Genomic DNA, 27,902 nt, shown 5'->3' with positions numbered 1-27,902 from the left:
CTTGAGAGCCAGTATGGGCAAGAAAAGGTGTGTGACAATTAAAATCCTGATATTGAATGTCTGAAAGTAGCTGGAAGAAAATGAAGTATCCTCTGAAGAAAGTTGTTTTGGTAGTTCCAACAGTGAAGAAAATCTGTTGATGTTTCTTCCTGGACCATTGCAATTCTGAACAAGGACTCAGGGGAAAGACGATCATGCTGGCAAATACCCTGCTTATACCAGAAAAGAACTGAATTGAGGGCTAATCCACAGACATAAAGGGCTATAACAATCAAGGGCTTCCCAAGGAGCCAGACTTACTGTTCTCTTTCTGAACTTTGGTCCTTTACTGATAGCACGTATTTCCCATTTCTCCTTTTTACTCCTCTTGCCTACCAATGCACTTGCCTCCCCCAATCCACTGTTCCCCACAAACCCCACATCCAGCCAGCCCATAGGCTTCCTGCAGCTCTGTGTCTCACCGCCTCACCCTACCCCGCCGCGCCACACACACACACAGTCACATTTCGAGTTCAGATTCAGAGTTAAGTCTTATCCTGGGTTGAGGCCTCTAGAACTTGACTTCTCAGGCTTCTTAATGGGGGATAATAGTTTTAGATCATGAAGAAATACTTCACTATTATATGTCATGGGCAATCTTGAAACTAATAATAAATATGACTTTAGAAGTTATGATGAAGGAGAAGGAAAGTGGGTTTTGGAGTCAGCCAGAGCTGGGTGTCACTTCCAAACTCACATGTTGCTAGTTGTGTGACTTTAGACACTTCTCTGTGCCTCAGTTTCCTCTTTCGTAAAACAAGGACATCAATGACTCTCTCACAGGGCTTTTGGGATAATTACATAATATAGTATAGTCAAAGGGTTAAGTGGCCAGCATAAAGGAGGTACAGCCATTTGTTTTGTTTTGCTTTTCTTTTTCTAAGAACATTTGAAATAAAGTTACAATAATCTACTATGTTAGTAAGATGAAATGTTATTGCTTAAATTTGGAAAAATTTCAATTGATTTGATCATGATCCTTGTTTAATTTTATTTTTTCAGTGGTGGATGAATTCCAGACAAATTATCTTTGCGTTACAAGAAGTTACACCCTGTTTGTAACAGATCAACCACAAAACAGGCCTTTTCCCCATAATTTGACCAGAAATAGTTGCAGTTGTATTTAGAAAGAATCTAGTTGGTTCCTCTGCTATGAAAATATATCCATGGAAAATATATACTGTCTGTATTTATGCCCATTTATAAAAAATGTACTTTAAGTAGTTTCCTAATTTTAAGAAGACTCAAGACAAAATTACAATTTAATTACTAGTTAATATTATTAATTTCATTTCCATGATTCTCACATATATACTTATTCCTTGAAATTATCATGCATGTACATTTTTATGGATACTATCACATATCATGAATCAAGAAATAAAATTTATATGTTTGACTTGTGGAATTAGTCATAACTTTTAATTGATATTCATTTATATACAAAATATTTATTATTATATTGAATGAAGAACCTTTTAATTCTCATAACAATCTTGCAAAAGAGATGATGCCAATTCCATTTTGCAGATGTGGGATGAGGCTCTGCGAGATCATACAATGTGCCCAAGGTCACACAAGCTGCAACCAGTTAGTAGCAGAATTGAGACATTAACACAAGCTGTCTAACGCTAGCACCAGTGCACTTTCCATTTTCTTTGCTGTCTCCCTTTGTGAGAATGAATATCTATTCTTGTTTTTAGCTGTATTTATATATGCTTTTTCTTCCCAGTGTTATTTCAATATTTTAATAACCACTAATGTGAACAGCTTTTAATTCAATAACATTAGAGAAGCAGAGTTAAATCTGTCTCCTCTGAGAGCCTATACATTTTCACTTTTGAGAAAAGCAGGGTTGGGATAACTTCCAAAGGACGCAGTCACTAATGAGGACTCAGGGACATCACCCTGAAGTAAACAAAGTGTGAAATGTTCCCTTGTCTGGAACTAGAGTGATCATCTCCAGTTCCCCTCTTTCTTGTTGCACATGAGAAATGGGGACCCAGAGGAGTTAAGTGACTCACTAGTGGTTACACAACTGCTACTAGAACCTAAATCTGAGGATAGAAAACAGGCCTTCCCTTAATTATGAAGCTGAATTCGGAGAACAGGGCAGGAGCTTGATCAGACATTAACAGATTTATGTTGCTGCACTCTCTGGATTCTTCGAATCAATAATTTACCGACCATCTGTTGATGGGGTAAACTATCAACAGTTTACCCCATTATGGAGACAGAATCAGAGTAGAAAGTTAACACCTTCTGTGACTAGTGTAGGAACTTTACCAGAGGTTGATAGAGTTTTTGCTCAAATTTGAGAAGGCTGCTGGTTTGAATACTGTATGATTCTATTGTCTTAAGGATCTGTTACTGGTGGATGGAGAATTACAGTTAAAATTGATGTTATCTTTTTCTTCATTTATATTTCATCCAACGTATGAAAATGAATGTTAGTTTTTATTTCTTTTTCCTTTGTAATAATTCTACTTTTATATAAGTTTAGCATCAAGGATTCAGACCTTCTGCCATTGTCAGAAGGACCATAGGGTAATAAGTTTGAGTCAAACACATGGGAAGACCTGATAGTCATTTGCCACCATTGTCATGTCCTGGTTTACTTAACCCTTTTTCCAGCATTGCCTATGCAGGTGTAGACCTTCCCAGTAAGTGCTTGTTGAATAAATGAAGACATGAGAAACAGAAAGATGTGCAAAAATAATTTGGCTACTTATACTTGACTGGGTAACACTCAGAAGAAAGATGGTATATGAAATCATCCGAAAGGTCTCAAACCTGGGGACATATTTCTACCTAACATCATTCTGTAGGATAAAGTTTGTTTCTTCTTGGTAATATATGTTTTAGCTGAAAATGGAATTAGAATTATTTTATACATTGGGAATAGATTTAGTGAGTTGAGACACTTATCTCATAGGGACAAGGAAAGAAACACCAGAATAAGAAACAGGAATAAATCATTTAAAATGTTTATATCTTAGAAGAGGAAGAGAGAAGTGGAAAATCAATTAAGCCAAGTAGATTACATGAACTGTACAACTGGTGGAGAAAGGGTGTCCAGAGATAAGCAGCCAGAAGCCAGAGTCATTGCAAATTCTTCAGAAAGCAGTGATCTTGAGAGGGCTAGGAATCACAGTGGACAGAGCAGCCGTGCATCCTTCTATGACAACAGGAAGGTTAAGGTGGGTCATGAGATTCTGTGCTGCACACTCAGAGATACCTCCTCCTGCAAGGGGTGGGCTGTGTCCTCTGTGAAACACTGGTGAGGCCTTCAGCTAGGGTGACTTCAATCCCCTAAAGAGATCCACAGATAGAAAATATGGAGAAGAAAAGACTAAATGTCGAAGATGCAGGGGGATCTGACATACAAGAAATGATGCCCATTTCTAAGCAATGAAGGGGGAGCAGTGAAATCAGCTAGGGAGGCCCATGTGTCTATAATTAGAATGTTGATTAAAATAAGAAAATGGAATAAATATCTCCTAATACGCTATAAGTAAATCTCCATTGGCTCAGATAAAGGTGGATTCAAAAAACAAATATTACTTAGAAATGTAATATATTCTGAATTACATAGGAACCAGGTTCTCTGAGTTAGCAGAATTCTCTTTCTTAATTCATGAGTCTCTAAGAGTAAGAATTTCTCAATAAACAAACAATAAAACAGAGTGAACAAAACTTGAAAAACTATTAACAAATATATTTATTGTGGTGGCTTTCTCCCCTACTAGATATACCTTGTTAGAAAATAGTATCCCTTTTAGTTCCAGGTGGACCATTAAGCAGGTTATAAAATTGTTTTTCCCTCATTGAGAAAGAAAACACATGACTTTGCAAACATGTTATATTCTCCTTGCTCTATTTTTTTTCTATAAAATCAGAATTTTCTTCTAATAAGTATGATTTTGTTTTTGGAAGTAAGTTACAGGCACATGTTTACAGGTTGATATATAATCCAAGGGGTAACAGAGGCTGAGCCACATAGTGCTAACATAGATTGGAGACCTGTTCCAGGTGACCACAATCCTTCACAGTTTTGTAAAGCACAAAAGTAGTCTCCAGCTCTATGATTTCTTCCACATTTGTCTTTCTCCAATCCCATATGGTATATTCAATTCTGGTATGCACTCTTGTGTTTCTTATAAAAATACAGGATGAGGGTGATGGAACTAATCTTAAAACAGTTGTTTCTGTGATGATAAATCCTGTGATTCCAAATGCCAGGCCCTAATTCTGAGCACTCTCTAGATCTCCCGGTCAAAACAACACTGTCCTTTGAAGGATGTTTCTCTTCCCTGAACTCCTATTTGTTTTGAAGGGATACTGTATCTTTGAATTTGCAGAACTATCTTTTGCTTCTTAAAACAACAGCTTGAAAACACATTTTTATAAGGAAAAGATGTTTCTTCTCCAGATGTCATCATTTCGTTGTTACATCTTATAGCCTATTGATAATATGTACAAGAATGTCTTGTCTTTTAAAAAAGCAGAGAAGCACATAAGACAACCATCTGAAAGTATCCCTTCTTTGATCTTTTGGCTCTTTGTTGTTAACTATGCTTGTATGAAGAATATAGCAACTACTGGGAATGTTGTTTAGACAGAGCAATAACTGACATGTCCATTTGTGGTCCTAATGGCTAGAGCACCTGTCCTGGGCATCTGGTTGAGATAGCAGCATCATGAGTCTACAATAATCTCATGGAACCCTCTAGTGTACAGTGCTGACTGATACCGATTTCTGTTTATCTTGGACTTTTCGCTTCTTCTGCTGCTGTTTGTTTTCTCGTTGCTCTGGGATTTCTTTGCTGGATTCCAGACTTTTGCTGTCAGGTATTGCTTCTTTACTTTCTCCTTTATTAGGTTTTTTTCTTTTCCTCTCCCTTCCTTTTTTTCCTGAAATGAAAGGATACTCTTTTAAAAATTACATTCAATTATGTTCTATTTTTCAATTACATTTTAAAAAATGACTTAAATTTCTCTTAGATTATATATCATAATGATAGATACTAAATATCTACTATTTCAATCATTCAACTATTATTAAGTCTGTGGTATATTCCAAACAATGTAAATGTGAAACACGTATATGATATAATAAGGCAACTAACATATGACTGTTTGAAATCCAAATAGTTCTGTTCTTCTAAGTTTGGAACTTATTTTACATGATAGTTATTTATGCATGTTTCATGGAAAGTTTTAGATAGATTTCTTGCTGTTGAAAACATTTATTAAAATGTATATTTTGGCTGGGCCTGGTGGCTTACGCCTGTAATCCCAGCTCTGTGGGAGACTGAGGTGGGAGGACTGCTTGAGCCCAAGAGTTCAAGACCAGCTTGGGCAACATAGTGAGACCTTATCGCTATTAAAAATAAAAAAAATCAATGAGGCATGGTGATGCATGCCTGTGTCCCAGCTATGCAGAAGGCTGAGGTAGGAGGATCACTTGAGCCTGGGAAGTCAAGGCTGCAGTGAGCCCTGATAGCGCCACTGTACTCCAGCCTGAGCAAGAGAGGGAGATTCTATCTCCAAAAAAAAAAGGAGAGATTTTTATCTGGCTCGTATTTTTAAGGTACCATGTTGTATTCAATTTTTTTCCAAGTAGCAGTTACATAGTTATAATTTGTCAAGATATTTGCCTGCTATCTAAGAGAAAAGAACTGATTTGCATAACAAATGCAGAAATAATAAGGATGAATAACAAGATAATTGTATTTTAACATAAATATTTGTATGTTGAAATTAATTTGGATTATAATTTCTCTACATGCAGGGTGGTGATGACTATAACTGATCAATAACCCTCTGGTACAAGCTACCAGGGCAGGTTGAGTCTCTATCCAGCAAATGAGTAGATATTTATCACATGTATACTGGATTTCATGCAGGCCCCCGACCTGGAGCTGGGTTTGAAGCATAGATTTAACTCAGACTCACATTATGAGAGGAGAAATTTTTAAAAGTGGAATCAACATGACTTTAAAGGTTTGGATGTGAAAAGGTATTATTGTAGCCAACAGGGAGCCACTTGAAGAACTGAATTTTATTCTGTCGGCATTGGAGAAATGCTGGGAGTTTTAGAAGAAGAGAATAATTTGATCGAAGTAGATAAACCTGGCACCAAATTGGACGATTATTTTTATTTATTTCTAAACAGTGAATTAACTAGATGTTTTATTATCATGTACACCTTTTATATATGTAGTCTACAGTGTAGTCTGAAGGCATGGTTTTAGTAACATCCATGAACACATATATCCCAATGAGAAATTACCTAGATTCAAATCAACATTACAGTAAACAAAAACTAGGAACCAACTGTTTCCTGAGGTATGACAAATTCTGAATGTGTATCCCACATACTGGGTCATTTAAAATTTGAAATTAGACTGTCTAAAATAAGTAACTTTTGACAAAAATATTTTGGAGAAATTGTCTGCATGAGAGAACCAAAATATTTTCATGTCCTGAAGTAGGCTGCAAATATTGAATTCAGTGGTTTGGCTTTCCTTTTCTTGGGCTCTGGTTACAGAATCCTAGGGAGTGGTATTATTAATACTGCATAGGCATACTACGCCAATACGGTCTCCTTGGATTAATGATTTTATGCCACATCTAGCTTTGTCATGAGACTGTATTTATAAAACCTTCCAGTTACTTTTTGAAAGCTTTCCTTGTTGGGCTCAGCACAACATACCTTCAAATTCTGGAATCTAAAGGGACAATTGACAAAAATCAGAATTCATCCAAGGGTGAAGCAAATTGTTTTGGACATACAGAGAGGAACAAACAACATTAGAGGCAACTATTATGCCTAAGCTGAACTACTTATATTCTGATTACTCGATTCCATTATTCTTTTCACTTTAAAGGATTTTGCTGGGTTGATAAGATTTCTACAGAAGGGATCAGGGCCTTCTTTCCATGCTGGATTTAATGAGTACACATTTGATGTGCTGACTTGAATATAATAACCAAACAGGGAAAACTGAAGAGTAAGTTTACCTTTCTGAATATGTAGCATAATTTAAATTTTATAAAACTGTACAAACAGAAAGAGAAAAATACTAGTTTTCATGTTATGTGCTTAGTTTTCACAAGGAGATGGCTGCAAAGGTTGGATTACATAATATTTCCATATTGAGGAGCATTTTGGAGGTGTTTGAGTTCAACTCGAAAAAATTGTCAGCAAAAACCATTCCAAAGTTCCATAAAAACTACTGACCCCAAGCGAAATGTTATTTTTATGGAAATCATCCAGAAGTTCAGTGTTTGACATTGTTCTCTTGATGATGGTCCAACATCTTACAGCTGTGATCCCAACCTTAATGTTTTGGACACATAAGAAATGTATTGTTTCTTCCTTGGTCACAGATTGATTTATATGTTTTTTAGCCACTTGTGACAACATCCTCAACTGGCAGTGCATTTCTGCTTATTAGCAAACTGATATGATTATTTCTTAAGACAGGCCTAAACATTTTTGGAAGTAGATTGAAACTCGGTATTATAACTTTATGTCCAAGGAATAACTAGTCTGGGCAGTGAGTGAAAGGGAAGGCTCTAGTAAAGTAACAGGAAACTAACACATTGTACATTATTGCTGCTCAACAGAGGGCTATTGCACAACAGAAGAATGGGGTTGTTATTTTTTTACAGGCCATGTGTTAGTGGTTGGAAATGCTAACTACCCTTTGCATAAATATATTTTCTGCTTGTGTAAGAAATAAAATAGAAATACACAAGAGTGGCTGTAGTCCATTAAAAATCACGTGTAATTTGGGATAATTTTGTAAGGTTTTCATTAAAGGGGACTTCCTTTTTTATTCTGGTGACTTTTCATTGATGTGGTTAATATTTTTTTCAGGCTTTTTTGGCAATTTTGCAAACTAAGCATTCCAGTTATGACAATCTGACATATATACACACATATATATACACACACACACGTGCTTTGCCATTCACTGAATATTCATGTATGTGTGCATGTGTACACGCATGTACCTGCCTGAACTGGGTTTTGGAACATTCTAGTGATTAAAACAGCGTTCATCTCCCCTTGATGTTCTACCTGTGAGGGTGTTTGGGTAGAAAACATCAAAGAGAATTTGCTATTAGCAGTCAAGTACAATCTGAGCCCTTGCAGAGAAGCACTATGGTGTAACATTTAAGTACACTGTCCTTAGGGCCAGAAAAATGCTGTTTTCAAATTCTAGGTCTGCCACCAACTAGTTGTGTGAACTCTGGCAAGTTGTTGATATTTCTCAGGATTAACTCTCTGATATATTTAAAATGTGAATAATCCTTACTTCTTGCTAAACTTCATAAGGATTAAATGAGATGCTGGTAGAGCATTTAGCATGGTGACTGGCATATGTTACTCATGGGACAAATGAAAACTAATATTATTAATCCCTTGCACAAACATGAACAAAGCCCCTACTCTGTGCCAAAAATATGTGATAAAACCTGGGGATATAAGTGAGATATGGAGACTGCCAATAATTATAGTCACATGTTAATGCTAAAATAGAGGTGTGTACAAGGTCCTGTTGGGGGTACAGTGGGAAAGCATTGAACTCCATGAAGAGAGACTGAAAATGATTTCAGAGACTGAAAATAATTCCCCTGATGTAATGATGTTTGAGGTGAGCCTAAAAGAATGACTGAGAGTTTGCTAGGCTGATGAGGGAAGAAGTGCATGCCAGGCAGTGAACATGCACTAAGGCATGCAAGGACGTGGTGAATCTGGGGCATTGAAAGTCGACTTCCTTGGTTTGATCAGAGTCTATATATAGAATATTACCCAGAGAAGCTGGAAAGATATACGGGCTTCAATTGCCATGTTGGGAGTTTGTCCTGAGGACCAGTGTACTGAAAACTAGAGAAGGGCAAGTATTGAATTCAGATAGCAGGCCAGAGTTTGGATGTTTCTGTGATGAGTTTAGAAAAGGCCAATAGGCTATTCTTACATGTTGACCTTATTTCCTATTTCAGAAAATTGCTGTAAGTAATAAGATGCCATAGAGGGAATGTAGTCAGTGGTTGGTATTTTTGAGCCTTAATTTTTGAAAGAGTAGCTAAAATCTCCACGTAGACCAAAAAGCCATATTTAAGATTTTGTTGCATAGTAGTATCACATAATTGAATTGATAATTGATATTTTTAAGATTCTGAAATTATTTTCTGTTAGTATAAACACATACAATCTTTTACATAAACATTTCCTATGGCCTTCTGCAGACAATGTTCCAAAACATATAAAAATACAGATTCCTAGATCCCACCCTTGGAGATTATGATTCAGTGGTTCTTATGAGGGGCCCAAGAACCTGTAGTCAACAACAAGTTCACACCCCTCCCCACCAGTTTATTTTGATGTGCAACCACATTTAAAAGCCAAAGCTGCAGAGCAACAGAAGACCCAATTTCTTCAAATATATACTCTCAAAACTTACTTCAAATTGCATGGTTGCTCCTTTGTTTCTTTCATTTTTCCTAATGAATATCAAATACGTTTTTGACTTACTGTAGCTACTAATTTTAAGGCAAGTTTTCTTAATAGATACATTTGGAATAGGCACCCAGATATAAATTAAATTAGTTGCAGGTTATCTTTTTAAAACCTGTTCAAGTGCATATATGAACTAGAAAAAATAAATATGTAAAAAATGACAAAGAGAGTGATCCTGAATTATTCTTCCTAACTTATATAGTATATATTTAAATTCCAAGTGAAAATGCAAACCATAGAACACGTTCAATATCCTTTAAACATAATGAGGTTATGAAAAAAAGAGTTGCTTTCCCTAGAATCACAACTGTAATTCACTTATTGAGAACCACTTAAATTATGAATAGCAGCTATTTTCTTGATGTTTGGATAAAATCTGTCTATAGGTCTTCATAAAAGCTGCTGCTTTGTGAATTTCTTGCGAAGTGTCACTAAGGGGAGCCATTGAGCTGTAAGTAGTTCACTTCCCAAGACAAACTAGGTTATAATTTTTACCCAAATGCTAAAAATGTATTCCACATTACAGACTGAGGACTAAATATCATGAATTCTATGACTCAAACCAATTAAATAAGTATTACATTTTTCTTTTCTTTTTATTTGGTGTGGAATGAAATTCAACCGGAAGCCCATGGCTTTATGCCTTCTATAAAGCACTCACAGTGTGAAAAAGGGGTTGATCTTATTATTTTTGAATCTGGAATTTGACCTGATTATTATGTATAGAGAATGAAAATTCCAGCTTTTGTTCTTTTTTCTTTTTTGTTTTTTGTTTTTGAGACGGAGTTTTGCTCTTTTTGCCCATGCTGTACTGCAATGGCGCAGTCTTGGCTCACTGCAACCTCCACCTCCCAGGTTCAAGTGATTCTCCTGCCTCAGCCTCCCGAGTAGCTGGAAGTACAGGTGCGTGCCACCGTGCCTGGCTAATTTTGTATTTTTAGTAGAGATGGGGTTTGGTTTTACCATGTTGGTCAGGCTGGTCTTGAACTCCTGATATCAGGTGATTTGCTTGCCTTGGCCTCCCAAAGTGCTGGGATTACAGGTGTGAGCCACTGTGCCCGGCCTGTTATTTTAAATTAAAATATCACTGGGAAAATTTGCAAGGAAGAGGAATTGCTGTAGTATGACTTTTTTCTTTTGTGGGGGCAATTATAATGTATTGTGTAGATACATATTTACAGGCCTATATTATTACCAAGTAAATTGAGAAATGTCTTTTGTTTGTTTTAATAAAATAGAAAACTTCTTCTTGCTCTAAATTTAACCTAGGAATTTACAACAAATATAGTAAAAATATCAAAGAATGAATGTCTTTTGCTTTTTGATAAATAAGCAGACAATTTCTCCACATTGAAATTTAAAGCTACCTGATTTACCTATGCGGTAGGTTACACACGAATTCTATTGCCTTTTCTATTTAATTTTCAAGATGCTTCTGATTAATTATTCAAAGAAAAATAATTTGATACATCATTACATACTCTACTAAATGCTATTAATTTGGGATATTACTTTGAGCCCACTTTTACAAAGATAGCTCTGACCATTAAAATATACTGAGATTGAAATAACATTTTATCATCAATTTCAAAGGACCAGTTTAAGAGAGGCACTCTATTTGTATCATGCTGTTTTGGGAATTCAGAAACAAGAACATAATGATTGGAAGGCACTGAGTATAAACTTTAGGAAATGAAAGCAGATAAACCCAAGCTTCTTAACATGGCCCTCAGGGTCCTTGTCCACTGTGATATGACCCCTGCTTACTTATCTACTTTGCTGGCCTCACACTTGTCTTTTTAGTCACCCCTGCACTTGTCCCACCATAATGCTTACTGATCCCATATATTGGATACATTTATCTAGAATGCAGTTTCTAGATCCCTTGCCCTAACTCAGACTTACTGTTGAATTATCTGGCCTTCAGGGAAACCTTCCTCACTCTCCTAACCTCTTCCTAGGCTAGACTATTTACATTTCTCCTCTCTGTGTTCTCAGCTCCCAATTAGGACCCTGCTGCAGATCAAGGTGAAGATGACCTGGATAGTTTCTTTTTAAAAATAGTAAGAATAATTATAACTAAAATTCAACACACACTTTTATTAGGTTGGTGCAAAATAATTGTGGTTTGTGCCATTACTTTTAATATGTACCAGGCCAACTTCTAAGTAAGAGTATGGTGCCTAGAAGCTCTATTCAACCCCTGTTCTACAGATGAGGATAGGGAGGGTTCCTAACCACAGCACCCTTCTGCCTCCACATTATTTCTCAATAGAGCACAATGCGACATGCCATCCTTGTTTATGTCACTTCAGCTACTGAGGCAAGGAAAGAGCCCAGCTGTGGACTAACTGTTTAAAAGAGAGGAGTTTTATAAAAATCAAGATTTGGAGTGTACTTTCTTAATCTCTTGAAATTTGAATTTGCTGGGCAAGAAAAAGCTGCTTATCAGAAATTAACTCGGAACTTAATAGCATTTGGAATAAACTTTTTGAGTCAGCACCATTCAGCACTATCTCATTCTCTATTCTCTTTCTTTTTATTTTTGCTACAAGCCTATATTTTAGTATTTCCACTCCCCCAACATATAGAGGTATGATATATATATATGTAACTTGAAAATTATACATCATTTATATCTAATTTAGAAATAATTTTCCATTAGACTACTACCGTTACATTTTTGAAGCTTTAATGAAATTATCACATATTTTCATATTTTGTTATACTTAATACTAAAAAAGAGAAAGAAAAATTATATAGCTTTAAAATTTTAAAATGCTACTTGAGGTTTGAATGCAGTCCTATTATAAATCATTTCACCTTATAGCAGACATCATAAATATCAGTAATCACAACTTTTTAGAATATGTATTTTCATAGTCTGCTTTAAGCATAATAAACTCTCTTTTGCCTAATTAAATACCTTCCTTACAAATGGACCATTGCCAATAGGCCTTTACAAATTTTTTTCTCCGTTGTTTAAATAATTTTATTATCCACTAAAGACTCAGAATCTGAAATTTTGAATGTTGGCTCAATGTCGTGACAGAGGTTTCCATAACCCTTTCATTCAAGCTAACTCCATTCCACCTCATTGCTTCTGCTGCCTGGAACCCCAGCCTGGAATCCTTGCTTCCATTTAAAAGGGCCATTAGCTGGAGTCCAAAAGAAACTATTAAAGGCATTGGGTATTGCATACTAGGATGCCTTCCTGTTCTATGTTAAAAGAACAGTTAAAAGTGATCAGGGGAGAAAGTACCCAAAGATTTTTAAAAATATTGGCAATGTTTATGAATTTTACTCATTATAAAAGTAAAGGATATTCTGTATTTTATTGTATAATATTTTAAAAGCTAGCAGGGTATTATAATTTATATTAAATATTTTAGATTTTGCATTCTTTTGTATGGGTTTATTTCTCTTGTATCAACTGCTTTTTGGTTAAAAGTTCATTTACAATAAGTAATTTTTTCTTCAGAGCGGAAGTTCTTATCTTGACTTTGAAATCCTATCTATCACCTTAGGATAGATCATAAAACTCTTGGAAAGTAAATCAGATACATTGACTTACATGTAGACAATTTCTTGATCTAAGCATGTTTGCATAACACATTTTGAATTAGATCTTGGGTTTTAAATAATTGTATCTATTAAATAAGCATGTAAATTTATTCTCATTCTTACTTGTTATCAAAGGGTATGTTGGCAAATTTCATCTATTAAGCACCGTCAAATATTATTCATTACTTTTGCCGTGAAATTCATGACTAGCTTGTTGGATGAATATTATTGTTCCCTTAAAAAAAATGACCCTGAATAGGATACTTTGGTTGTTTTATATAATGTTTATGAGCTTATAATACGGGAATTTTATTACCTATCTTCAGAAATTTAGTCAGTGGGGCGTCCTAACGCTAATATTTCAAAGACCATTAAAGCCTGCCTAACAACATTGTCGTGTTCTATCCCAAATTTTCAATTTGGACCTAGTCCTCTCAAAATATTAGTGACTATCTCAAAAACGAATTGATGTGTTCATCTTTTTTTTGTAACACTTGTACTCTACCCTGTCCCCATCTCACCACCATGCCCGCTGGCGCCCCCTGCTGCTTCAACCACCATCTTCCATCTCAAGCTGGAGAATATGCGTGAGTCTATGGAACTTATTAAATATTTCTTTCATATTACCCTTTAAAAAGTTCTCTCAGCAATTTAAATATTTAAAAAAGTGGAACAGCCTCTTTGAAAAATTTCTGTTATACACACATTGCCAGACTGAAAGTACATAAATAGTATTACCTAGAAGTCTTCCTATAAAATTATTTTAAATCAGAATACACAATTATAATTCAGACCATCTATCCAGTGATTCCCTTAAGAAATCTGGAAAAATTATTTCTTTAGTACTTGACTATCATTAATTTTTAAACAACTTTTCACATTATTTGCGATAAATTAGTTTGCCTAACGTGCCAATTTAAAATTTAAATGTAACAATGTTATTTAATATATCTATAATCAATGACTAAGTTTAAAGTACTGCCTATGGTACAGATTGCTTTAAAAATATGAATTTTCAAAATAATTTTTTCCCAGTAAATTTTTATTTTCTTGCTGTAGATCTTTTTGAGTTGACTCTCATGTTTCCCCAGCCCCAATAACACATATTCCAGTAACACAGTAAAGAACACTTAAATGTGTTGACTTATCTAATTCATTTGCTTCAGAAAATCAGGAACCACAGCTGTATTATCCATCTTTCATTCTCAAAATTAATGATTTCTATTTCTATTTTCTCTTTACATATTCCTCTCATGACTGAGCATAGTGAAAGTTAGCTTTTATGTAGAGTTTAAAATAAAACTTGTATTTGAATTTTCCCTATTTTTCTTTAGTTAAATGTGTAGGCTCACAGCTCATTCATTTGTGCTTAAAATACATGTTCTGGAATCAGTATATGATAAATATTCACCAAATGCCTTTTATTTTTTCTAAGAATCACTAAGGCAAAATCACTGTCTTCATCTTTGATGGAATATAACTTTCCAATTAACAGAAAAGTCCTTCATTTCAAAAGGCTGAGCAGAATGCTACTTGAAAATTTATTCCAGCTGGTTAAATTAAAGAATTGAACGAATTCCAAAGAAAGAATATTCTCTGGGCATTTATCATTTGATTTTTATTTGGATAAACTTCCATTTGTTCTAAGAGCTTGTCTTAGAATTTTGTTCTTTTGAGACAGAAACAGAAGAAGTGTTGATAGCCACATTTGGCACTGCTATACTCACTCCCTTACCCAAATTGTCTACTGGGTTGTATGGACAGGAGCGGATGGCCTCATACTTGCTGACATGTTTGCTGTGATTGATTATACAAGAAATCTTGATAGTATTCTACTCTTTCATCATGTTATGCACTAGTTGACTGTGCTGTCTAATTCTCATTCTAACACAGCCCACTATGTCTTTCTCTGAAGCTTTTTATTGGTCTATGGGGAAAAATGTACCTTTAATCTGGAATTGCATCATGTGGGGAAAAATGACTACCCAGTTTCTTATTTGTGCTGCTCCACGTATCATGTGTCTCACTCCATGCAATTTTAGCTACAGATAATATACATGTTTATAGTGATGGTTTAATGTTTTCAGCTCTTTATTAACTACATATGTAAAGATGATTTTCATGCATCTTCAAATACGTTCTTAAATGGTTTCACTATGCTTCAGGATCTTACTCATTCTTCTTTTGTTGCAGATTTTGCTTCAAACTACTGGTTTCTTAACTAGTTTGAAAAACATAGAAAACCCCACTCAACCTCTACTACATTAAAATTTGTGATAAACTTTACCCATAATATATGATAAGGGGAGTATTTCACCTATAGCAGGTAATGCATATTGTTCTAGGTACTTTTTCTCCCATTCTATTTGTTGAAGCAATTGTCTGTTCTTAATCAGAAATACTTTCAACATCCATTTCCACAATCATCAAGATAGGTCCTTGTAATTACTTCATCAATAATGGTTACATATAGGACTTGGAGGGGAATACAACTGATTTAATCATCTTTAAAATTTGTTTGGAGGTTAAGTGTTAACTAATCTAGAAATATCCACCCTGTAATTTAGCAAGATTAGTAAGATTTTACTGTACCTATTTTACAGCTTTTCACTGTGCTTTCTCTATCATTATTGATGAGGGTAGGTTTGGAAGTATAGACCTGGGCAACAAATGTGTATGTATGTTTGTGTGTGTATATATTTTTTATATATAAATGTATATGCACATATTTATTTATAGGTCCCTTTCCACCACTGATGGAAAAGTTTATTTTTGGGGTGAATTTTAAGTATCAATTCCAAGACAGCCGGTTTTCCAGTGTAATTTTTAATGATTCTGAAGAGAGTGTCATCCTTTCACAAGAGCTCTTTAGAAATTTGAATCTTTAAATTTAGTGATTTCTGTAACTTATATGACTTTTAACTTTTTCTTATCAACCATATTTTCCATGTAGCATATTAAGACTTGTGCCCTATCTACTTTTTCTCTTCACAAACTTTCAGAATGTCCTGAGGAAAATAGAATATGGCTTTCTAATAAGCATCTGATTAATGCAGAAGAAATCAAATAATTACTTTCATTCTTTGGATAGTCAACCTCCTATGCATAGACTTTCCCTCCCAACATTAACGTTATCATTAGTAGATTTCACTCCTCTTCCTTTGCTACTAACTAGTGTGTTTCCTTCTATTGTTTGATTGGGTCCCTATGTGCAACCCAGTATATCATCTACTAATTTTAATTGATATTTCTAGGCCCTTTTGCAATTTGTCAAGGTGATATTGAATTTTGTTTCCAGTTTTCATAATATTAGGAAGAACAATTAATGTAGTAACAACTACAAATATAAAGAACTTACTCTTTATAGAAATTCAACCTTAATTTTTATTTACCTATCAAAGTATTGAAAAGGAAATGCAATTCACAGGACTGATTATTTTGGAGTAGGGTGGTTATATGGTTTGCCCGCTTCCCTACCCAAATCTTACCTTGAATTATAGTTCCTATAATCCCCATGTGTGGTGGGATGGACCCAGTGGGAGGTAATTGAATTCCAGGGGTGGTTACCCTCATGCTGTTCTCGTAATAGTGAGTGAGTTCTCATGAGATTTGATGGTTTTATAAGGGGCTTTTCCCCCTTTCGCTTGGCACTTCTCTTCCTTCCGCCATATGAAGGATGCATTTGCTTCCCTTTCCATCATGATTGTAAGTTTCTTGAGGCCATGCTGAACTGTGAGTCAATTAAACCTGTTTCCTTTATAAATTACCCAGTCTCGGTTATGTCTTTATTAATAGTGTGAGAATGCACTAATACAGGTGGGGTGGATAGTATTGGGAGATTCTAGCAGTGATTCCCTGATTTATTTGCATAATTTTGTGCACAAGGGGAGACATGTAAGGCCGATATTCCTGGTATATTAGTAAGCACTGCTACTATTGCTCTAAAGGCTGTGGTAGCTCCTTTCTCTTTGGCAAGAGCCTGAGAACAGTAGTGAGTCTATAAATATTCGTTGAATGAATTAAATGAAAAAGATAAATATTGTTCCCTTTTCTTGATTTCATGGCTGTGACTTAATTCGAGTTAGAGTTGGAGAAGGACAGGCATAGACAGAGATGCTTTGGTGTTACTCTCTCATATGCGGGCATGCTGTGATTACCCAGTGTCCCAAACAACCTGTCTTAATAAGTCCCACTTATTATAGAGTATTCAGCCAGTTAGCTACTTCTGTTCCAATATCAGCTTCAAGAGATTACAGTGAACTCCAGGGAGCTATATCATGTTTTCAGGAATATCATTTTGACTTGTCATGCTTGGTCCTTTGGGACCAAGTCAATGATGAATAACTAGAGTATCCCTAAAGCTGTTTCAAGAAATGGCATTAGGAAGTCCAGGTTGGAACAGAGAAGTTAGAAAGAATTCCATTCTCTTGTTTCCAGAAGGCATTTGAGTTCTAGGACAGTTTTAGTGATTTGAAGACTTCAAAGTTTCCCTGAGGTTGGGAGTGTGGATCAGAGTCCATCTCTCAGCCCAAAGCTGGAAAACAGTGGTCTACCAAAAAGTTTTTGTGATTGTTTGGAGAAAAAGAGGTGGTCAGGAAGAGGAACAAATAACAAGAGAAATAGAGGAAGAGAGGAAAGCACTTGGGATGGTTGTCAAAAGTTGAAAGATGACAAAACAAACTTGTCTTCCTGAATTATCTTCTATAGCAAGCATAAATGATGCTTTATTTGGTGGAGTTGAGAATGTAGTCTTCCTTTAAAGTCATGAAATATGATTCTAGCCCATCTTGCCTGATCTTGGGGCTTTTGTATCCTCTTTTGAAGTGGCACTACACAGTCTCAGAAGCCTGACTTCCCCTTGAGTTTCGAATAACTGTGGCTTTTGTTGTAATCCATTGAATTTTTCTTTCAGTGGAATGCCACCAAAATGGACCATTGGGTAGTATGATGAAACTTTCCATTTAAGAGGGTGTAGCAAGGACAGCAGATGTTATGTGCAATGCAATTAATGGGAAGAGAAAGTCTCAGGAAAGGCTTAAGCAAATGAGCTGAAAATTAAAGGAAATGTGACAATTCCTGAAAGAATGAACACTGTCTTACTCAATCTCTAAGAACACTGTCTTAATCTCTAAAATAAATATTTCTCATTTAATTGAAGTATTTAAGAACGAAATAAAGTGACCCTGGAAAAAAGAAGGCCAGATGAAATAGATAGAAAAAAAGTTTTAAAGGGGTAAAGAGCTTGAAATAGCCCACATGTTTGGTTTTTATTTTCTGAGCAAAGTAAACTTCATATATACCGTAAGACCTAGTTAAGGTAATGCTATAGTTTAGATATTTGACCCTGAAAATGTCATATTGAAATTTGAGCGCAAATGTTTGGGGTGGGGCCAAATGGGAGGTGTTTGGGAGTCATTGGAGTGGGTCCCTCATGAATGACTTGGTGCCATTCTCATGGTAATGAGTGAGTTCTCACTCTATATTAGTTCCTAGGAGAGTTTCCCAGAGAGCTACTTGTTAAAAACAGCCTGGCACCTTCTCTCTCTCTCCATTCTCTCACACACACTCTCTTTTCTTCTCTAGTCATATGATCTGCACGTGCCAGTTCCCCGTTTCCTTCTGTCATGAGTGGAAGCAGCCTGAGGCCCTCACCAGAGTCAGATACTGGTGCCATGCTTCTTGTACAGCCTGCAGAACTGTTAGCCAAATAAACCTCTTTTTTTGAATGAATTACCCAGCCTTAGGTATTCTGTTATAGCAATACAAAAATGGACTGAGACAGGTAGAAACGGGGATACGTGATCAATGACTGTATATAAGCCATTCCCTTATCTCCAGAGAATATTTAGGAGAAAGAGTAGTAGTCAGGAAGTGACTTCAAATATTGGGGAGTGAAAATACTGAAGGAAAGCAGAAGTAAGGTTGGCTTACTTGTTTATCTGTTATGCCAGAATTTGGGGAGAGGAAGGTGAATCCCTTTTTTGTCCATTACATCTTGCCCACCCTTAATCAAGCACACTTTTGGATCCTGCAAGGTCTGCTGGAACTTTTAAACTGCAGAGGATTTAAGGAGTTAAGCACAAAATGTCTCTGAGGAAGCCTTCCCTGAGTATGAATGGGTCTGGGTGTGGGTGTGTGAATCAACCCTAACAAACTGAAAACAATACCGGGTGATTTCTAAAAATTAGCAACTCTTTTCAGGCATCACTGAATAACCTCACAAATGATTTGCACTACTGCTAACAACACCTGGTAAGCAGTTGTATTATCTATGTATGATAATATATTTAACATATTTATATATGGGGTACTGTATTTATATATTTTACTGTACTAGTTTTTAAGTATCTTGAAGATCACCCCTTACCTACATACATCATTCAAGATACATTTTAAAGGCTACTTCTCTATTAATTCTTCCCTGATCTTCTCCAGCAGGTGAGGAGGGATGCAGTAATGTATAGCTGCTATGACCTTGGGCTTTGAAGTTAGAAAGATGTGAGTTTGATTTTCTGCCAAGCTATTTAGTCATAGTCTATCTTTGGGGGATATTACTTAAACTCTCAAGACCTCATCTTTTAAAATGTGTGCTTAAAAAAAGTGGGGCATTAAATTTTAAATATCTGAAATAGGTATCAGGAAACGTGCATTTTAAACTTGGCTATATTACTCATCAGCAATATCACCTTAAGTAAAGCACTTTCTGTGCTTTGTTTGCCTCATTTATAAAATAGAATCAATAATTCCTACTATTCTCATTATTTGGGGTAGGTATGAGAAGCAAATGATATATAAGTAGTTGAAAATGAAAAGGATTCTAAAATTATAATCCCTAAAATAAAAATAATTAGTAATGATAATAAATGGTCTCTATGAAACTATAAAACAGCTGAGTGAATCAACTCACCTTTAAAAATAGAACAGCCTTAATCTGGTTTGGGTAAAATCTGAGGAGCACTTAATTCCTTTAAGATGTTTGATGAAAGTTGTTAACCCACTCAAGGCCATCTGCCTTACTTCTTGCATATCTCTCAAATGTGTCATTCCTTCTTTATCCTCATTCAGTTCAAACCTCTGTCACCTCTAGAACCTCTAGAATGATTTTTGCAAAGATCTGGTGGTTTTTTTTGTTTTGTTTTGTTTTGTTTTCTTCCAGATATTTTCCACTTTGCTGTCAGGTTACCTTCTTATAGTGCAGAGGGCTGGTCTTTTATTCCTGTTGGTTTTTTGTTTGTTTTTAAATCTGCCCCGTGCCTGTACTCCCAAAGTTCTTGGCATGGTTTAGAAGGCCCTTCTGAATCTGACTCTTGGTTATGTTATTGAACAGCACCTCCTTCCCTAATTTGCCTTTGCTCAGTCACACTACATAGTTAACTATAATTTGATCACATCATGCTCTTTCTTGCTTTTGTGATTTTATTGATGCTGCTTCTCAATGGAAAGTTCCTCTCCTTCTCTTTAGCTGGAAAATTCTACTTGGCCTTTAAGAGCCAATAATAATTTATCTCCTCTATTTCCAGAGGACACATCTGTCAATTTTGCATTTATTTGTTTACAACCAATTCTCCCATGAAATTATGAACTTCCAAAGGAGTCTCATACATATTTGCATATCTTTGTTATTTTCACTTCTAGCATCTAGCTAATCAGCTGACCTTGAGATGCAGAGATTATCTGGAATTATCCAGATTGGTCCATTTAATTACATGAGTCCTTAAAAGTGGAAAGTGGAAGAAGAGGCAGAAGAGTGTGTCAGAGAGATGCTGTGTGAAAAGGACTCAACCTGCCACTTGAGGCTTTGAGGCTGGAGAAAGGGGCCATGAACCAAGGATTGTGAGCAGCCTGTAAAACCTGGAAAAGACAAGTAAGTGGATTCTACCCTAGAGTTGCCAAAAAGGAACACAGCCTTACTGATGCCTTGATTTTAGCATGGTAAAACTTGTGTCAACCTTCTCACCCACAGAATTGTAAGATAATAAATTTGTGTCATTTAGGACACTAAGTTTTTGGTAATTTATGATGACAGCAACAGAAAACTAATACAAACCCAACTTTGTAATGGTTTTCTTATATTTCAGTTCACATGTCCAAAACAGTTTTAAAGACCCTCATCCCACTATTCAAATGTTCTAGAGTAAACTAAATGAGATCGTTTTGGTTATGAGCAGCATCTAATTTGTCTACACAGAATATTAGCACATAAGAGCCTTAATTTCCTTTTTGAAAACTTTGTTCCAGCGAATTTGGATAAGGTGAATTTATTGATAAGATGCAAACTAATAAATCAAAGGAAGCGGAGCATCAGAAAGAAACCACATTCTAATTTTTATTACAAGTTTATACCTCTACTCTCAATCTAATTCTCTACTTTCAATCTAATTCTTGTAAGAAGCAAAAATTTCCTTTTCCTAAAAATGATCTGATAGATTATTAGCTGAATTATGAGAAAGGTATTATGGTATGCTTGGGTATTCTCCACTGTGTTTTTACATATATGGTTGGTATATTTTTCTGTCAATTTGTGAACAAGAATTCTTATTAAGCAGAAATTCATCTGGACTATATCATCTGCAAGATCACCTTTAAGACAAATGAAAGAATGTGAAAACAGGGACATTCTTTAAGAATGAAATTATGTCTTCCTCCATGCACCCACATCACTGTGGTTACAGAACTTTGGGGAATTTATTCCCATGTTTTCTCTCCTCTGGGTGTTCACCGCTTCAGTTCTTCCTATCAGAACCTCCTGAGGTCAGAAAGTTTTGCCCTTTTCAGAGACTTTCTTTGGCTGGTAAAGCCTTCTGAGCTAACCAGAAATCAAAATGGGATGCTGTATTATGTCAGAACTGTGTGTTTATTCTGCTTTCCTAGAAATAATCAAGAAAAGTTATATGTGAGAAGACACAGATGGTCCTTTCTCAGCAATATTTTCATATTTTTGAAGTATAATATAAAAATATAGTTCATATCTAGAACAATATATTTTATATACACATATTTTTATTGATTCCATTTATAAAAGTTCACAAAACGTGTGTGTGTTTGTGTGTGTATAATGTAATACAAAGCAATAAATGTTATATCATGTTGGCCCTTAACCCAGCATGTTTTTCTTTGAAAATTCACAGAAATTGATATTCTATTTCTGACTTATTACTGAGCATATTTATAGCATGGAGAATATTTTTATTTGCCAGATTACAAATCATTTTAGGAGAATCTTTGAAGGGATACCTAAAACCATTTTGCACCAATATTAATCATTTTTTAACCTGACTTTTATTTTTATAATTATATAAAAAATAGGACTCAAAGCTGCTTCAAGACACATATTCTGTTATGAGTTTGGTAATTAAGAAGCTTATGTGTAGAACTTAGAGAATCTCAAGGAGTTGTCTGTGATACTATTAGCTGTTGTCCAGCCAAATAATACAATATGTTTCCCCTTGCCAACTATAATATATAATCTACTATTTAAAAGTGTATACAGTGAAATATAATTAGTTAACATTTCAATATTTAAATTCAAGATGACTAGTAAAGGATCTCTCATATACTGCACAGTCCTAGACATGCAGCTAAATGTACCTATTAATATTCAATGAATACCAGGCTCATTTCATGCTCATTTCTATTTCAGGAATGACTCAAAAAAGGACTGTGTTCCACTGATTATGAGACTAATACTAATGTGACAAAAGTTATTTCACCATTCTCTTTTTGTGAAAAAAAAAAAAGAAAACTATAATAACACAAACAAAACTTTAAGACCACTATTTGGCTCTCTCTGACTCCCTTCCCTGAAGAGCATTTACGACTGACTTTTGAGGAAAAACAAACACATTCATAAAAAAAAAAATTGGCTTCTTGCAAGTCCTTTTCTCCTTTGTCTTCCAACTCTTTTACTCAAGCTATGAAAATAAAGTAAACAAATATTTTCAATTTACCTATTTTAAAACTTCTATTCTTGTTTTACCATTTCAGTTTTTCACTCTGCTCTTATTCATTCCTATAGTTTGGGACATACTATGCTTATACCTTATCATTAATTCTAATAGCATACAAAATTAAGTCTTATGATCAGCACTTATTACTGGCATGGAGCATCTGGTGCTAATCTCAAATTGATTCCAGATTACATCGCAATCCTGTTGTCGTCCCAACAGGGCAATACCCTTTGCTGTCTCAGGGTCAAACATGCAACTCCTGCCTGCTTGTATGGCCAGCTGGGTTCAAGAAGGAAGGAACCTCATTGTTGACAGTTACCAGATGAATGTGCCCCTTCTGTACAGCTAAGAAATGGAATAGACATTGGTGAGTGTTGGATACAGTTTACAAGCTTGAAATGCTGGGAATTCACATTTGTGATACTTAAGCAGATTTTAGTCTCACTGGCTTATTCCCAAGAATTGGGTAACATGTTATAGTTTTTGATGATTTGTTGGTTATTTGTTATTCTTTGAAATTCCCAAGGAATGAGCAAAATATCCAGCGGGAATATTGATGTGAGCAATAGACTTAGCAGTCTCTTTCATGGGCCATCAGCTGTGGCACTTCACATCATAAACTCCAAAGGCAGGCTAATCGTGGGTCAAAATTCACCCTAGTTGGAGGAAGTCCTTGCAATAAGGAACGACCAAGTTCAAAATTATTCTTGGTTTAAAATACAAGGTTTTGGAATCTCAATAAGGTGAAGGAAAAAACAAGTTGTGTTTACTAGAAATAAAAATTTGCTGCCACAGGGAATTGAGGGATTATCAAGCAAGGGTATAAAGATTCAGCTTCAAGGAATGACAGCCAAACATTTTCCTCAATATTTTGCAACAGGTATCAGGTACCTAAGTTAAGTGAAGATGAACTTTGACTTTTATTTGAATTTAAATAATTATAAAACCCTGGAGTAGAATATGTCTTCCTTAAAGTGTATCTTGAGCTTTTTCATTGTTCAAACCCTGGATTATTATACATTCATCCTAAATTACTTTCTGTTGACACATAAAATGAAGTGTCATGTTGTTTTCCTAGACATGAAAAACCACTGTAGTTTTTTAAAAGCTTATTCTTTGTATTTGTTTGACCGTATCAAAAATAGTCATGGAAAATAGCTGACCTAACCAAGCGGAATTTTAGGACCCAAAGAAACCAGTAGTAAGGAATGAGTGTTTTAGGTCTATTAAAAAAAATAAATAAATAAAAAGGAAATAACAAGTTCCTTGATGTTGGAGCCCCAGCTCCTTTTGTTACGAGCTTGTATTTGGCTTCCTTTTCTGCTTAGTCATTGCTTTAACTCCCACTCTGAGATTAATTGCATGACCTCTGGAGATGAATGATCTTTTACTTAATCTTAGTCAATGCAATCTGGACAACCTCAGGTTTGGTGAGGCTCCTCTTGGGTGGTTTTCATTTGTTTTAGAACATTAAAGTATCTCATAAATCTATATTTATTATATTGGTGAGTAATCTACTGTAATTAAATATGAAATGCTGAAGACAATGTTACGGTAACATTGGGGTCAAAAACCCCTTTTTATGGTGATTCCATGGCTACAAAAATACTCTGGAATTTACTTTTGTCTTTATGTCTGGATCTGCTTAACATTACAGAGCATCCAAAGGCACATCATTTTCAAATGGCCACTTTCTAAGTGTTTTAAAATAATAGTGATTTTTAAAATGGTAAATACACAATTCTTATAAGAAAACAATTTAAGATGAATCTTAGAATTTGGCTAACAATCCCTTATTCTATATAATGTGTCCACATTTACTGGTATTAGAAAATTTGGTGAACGAGTCTTAAATAATCCAGTCTTTAAGAATATCCAGGTTTGATATTAGATCTCTTCTTACTAGTTTTCAGGATGAGACCAGTCTTAAGATGCAGAAATGAGGCTGAGTAACAACAAAATCAGTTTAAGGCCATCAATTTGTAATTTATGAGTTAGAAGGAACTGTCACAACTCTGCTAAAATTGGCCTCTGCAATGTTGACAGGGAGAAAAAGGATTTCTTAAGCAAATTAATATTGAAACAAACTATGATTTTTAGATGCATTTAAATGATGCAAAAGTATAAAGTTTTCCAGTACTTTATGCTCATATACGAACAAAATTGATGTTACCAGGTAGTATTATTTGATAACTGAAGTAGTCACCTACCCAATTTCCACTTGGTGGTGGTAGATTAACCATATGCCACCACTGAAGAAGGTAACACAACTGCATGTTTTTCAAACATGTTCTGTAATTGAAACTAGCAAAGCTCTTACTTACTGGTTTTCAATATTCTGCAAGATGCTGAATATTGAAACACAAACTAAGTAACATGCTTTGGGACTTTATATTCAATAAAGGAATTCTATTTTCTAAGTTAGACAAATAACCAAAATAAAACAAATGGGCCAACTTAAGACAGACAAAAGGGCAAATACAGGAAAAAATATAAATGAATATTTTTAATTTGGGAAAATGTATACATTAGGAGACAAATGAATTATTGAATGTAAAGAGAATGAGCATTGAAAGCTTTTGATAAGCTGGGGAAAATCACCTTTTTGCATTGAAGTAAGGTTGAAAATCCATTCACTAAGAAGTCTTAAAATCAAATAAATTTTCATGCATCTATGCTTAAAGTCAGGGATATAAATGAAAGAAGTCTAAGAGTTCCTCACTCATATGATTCCACGGTTAGTTTAAAGTTTAAGATAAAGCTGCCCAAGGGTAGAAAGCTTCTTCATCAACCTAAACACTCTTTCTGTCAGACTTCCCTTTGAACTGCCCTAAGAAAACTTTCATGGGTACTTCAAATGAAAATCTCTTATATCACTGAAAAGAAACACAAATAGACCATAAAATACTTTTAAAAAATGTGTTGGTGACTATGTTCAGTTCTATGACTCCATACAATTACTTTCAATTATTTTATTATTGAAGTGTTAAATAATTGTGTAGCACACATACACTTAAATCTTTGAGGAAAACAGAGTAAGACTAGTTCCATTCTAGTGGCTCTAGAGAATATGGTGGCAGGGAGGTCAACTTGAAAAATTATAGTCCTCATCTTCCCATAGGACAATGGTAACAAAATAAAAGCTAGCACAGAAGCAGTTTCTTAATGTATCTATTACCCTGATTTTAAAAACATGTTTCTTTTGCTTTCTTCATACTGCTTAGTCCTCTGATCAGAACATATCCACCATTTCAAAATTATGCTAAATGAAGTGTTTGTAAAAATACTCAGGCAATGCTAAAATGCAAACACAAATTTGTTCGTTTTTCTATTAGGCCAACCTTGAATCTGCAAATCTCTAATTATGTTGCAAGTGCCTTAGAAGGCTTAATAGACTGCTAGTAGGTTTTACCACATCTTAATTCTGAAAATCTGTATACAATTTAAAGGAAACATATCCATGTGTTCCTGACTAATTTGCCATTAAGCTTATTTTGTGAGCTCAATTTCATGCCTAAAAAGTATTTCAAAGCCTCTTTAAATTTTTAAGCCTTTGCCACGAGCGAGGTATCACAAACACACATGTTATTAGAAATGCACTGATGTTTGACAACCCAACTAAACTGTAAAGAGATATCAAATAATACTGCTAAAGGAAATCAATGCTCCCATATTTTTATAAAGAAATAGCTTAACGCCCTCTGTGTGCCCACATGAATGAGCACGCTGTACAATTTTCATGTTAGAATGAAACTCTTATTCGGTTAACAGCCAATTCCCCTTGCTTCCAAAGTTAAACTACAATATTCTAGGAGAAATTCTGTACCATTCCCTAGTCTCAATCTCACGTGCCTTCAGCAGATGTCTACAGCAATTGGGAGCAGCATGTATTTTTCCATATAGTTGTGTGTTCCCAAAGAACAAACCCAAAGTCATGCTGCATCTGCTTTCCTCGCACATGCACGTTGTGTTCCCTCTTGGAACTCTACCCACTTACAGCTTGCTTCAGGCTGAGAAGCCTCCTGGGGTGGGAAGTTTGCTTCATGTCTGGCATGTCCAATGATTCACACAGCATTTAGGAGACCGTATATGCTTCATAAATTGAGTAGAAAATCCAAACCTTTGAAATACATTTTTTTTAGTAAATTTTACTTTATGTCTTCAATATTATTTTATAGGAATTGGATTAGGTATTAATTTTAACAACATTTTAAAAAGCCAAGTGAGATTCTTTATTAGGATTTATATTTAAGCATAATCCTGTGAAAATTGCACAAACCACTTAACAGCCTGAAGGTCACTGACTTTACTGACTGACAGCGCCTTTGTTTAGACAACATGATAGCACTAACATAACCATTTAGTGCATTTGAATACAATGTTGGCAATTTGTGAAAACTATTTGGCTTTAAAACATCAGTATGATTTGAAGCAAAAGGGGAAATCACTGGCCAATTTGCTTATTATAGTTAAGTTTGTTATTTGAATAACAAAATGGTTGTAAACAGAAAGATGAAGCAGATTTGGTGGTAAAAAGAGGTTTTCAATTTTTTCAACAATGATAATATCATTAATAAGAAATAACGGTTGATGCTAAGCCTCATGTGTGATAAGTATAGTTAGAAAAGAGCAGATGATTAGAAATAAATGATCCTCTTGAACATGGGGCAAAAGTGTTGAAAAAGACAGAATGGAAAGATCAGATTGACAAAAGATTTAGGTTCTAGTACTGACTAACTTGCTTATTAACTGGCATTCTTAAGGTAGTTATATACTCTTTTCAGCCTCAAATACTTGAAATATCACTGGACTCAGAA

General features: G+C 35.1%; 1 protein-coding gene across 1 annotated transcript in view; it reads right to left on the bottom strand.

Moving 5' to 3' along the window:
* Nucleotides 1–3,010: 3,010 nt before the first annotated feature.
* Nucleotides 3,011–27,902, bottom strand: part of RSPO3 (R-spondin 3) — a 79,051-nt gene continuing 54,159 nt past the window's right edge. Inside the window, exon 5 of the mRNA XM_034962818.4 lies at nucleotides 3,011–4,953. Within this exon, the coding sequence (XP_034818709.3) occupies nucleotides 4,769–4,953 (185 nt within the window). The 3' untranslated portion in view covers nucleotides 3,011–4,768. The remainder of the gene's footprint in view (nucleotides 4,954–27,902) is intronic.

This window comes from Pan paniscus, chromosome 5 (genome assembly GCF_029289425.2).
Source record: "Pan paniscus chromosome 5, NHGRI_mPanPan1-v2.0_pri, whole genome shotgun sequence".
Taxonomy (NCBI): Eukaryota; Metazoa; Chordata; class Mammalia; order Primates; family Hominidae; genus Pan; species Pan paniscus.
The sequence above is the reverse complement of the archived record's forward strand: the minus strand, read 5'-3'. Positions and strand labels throughout refer to the sequence as shown.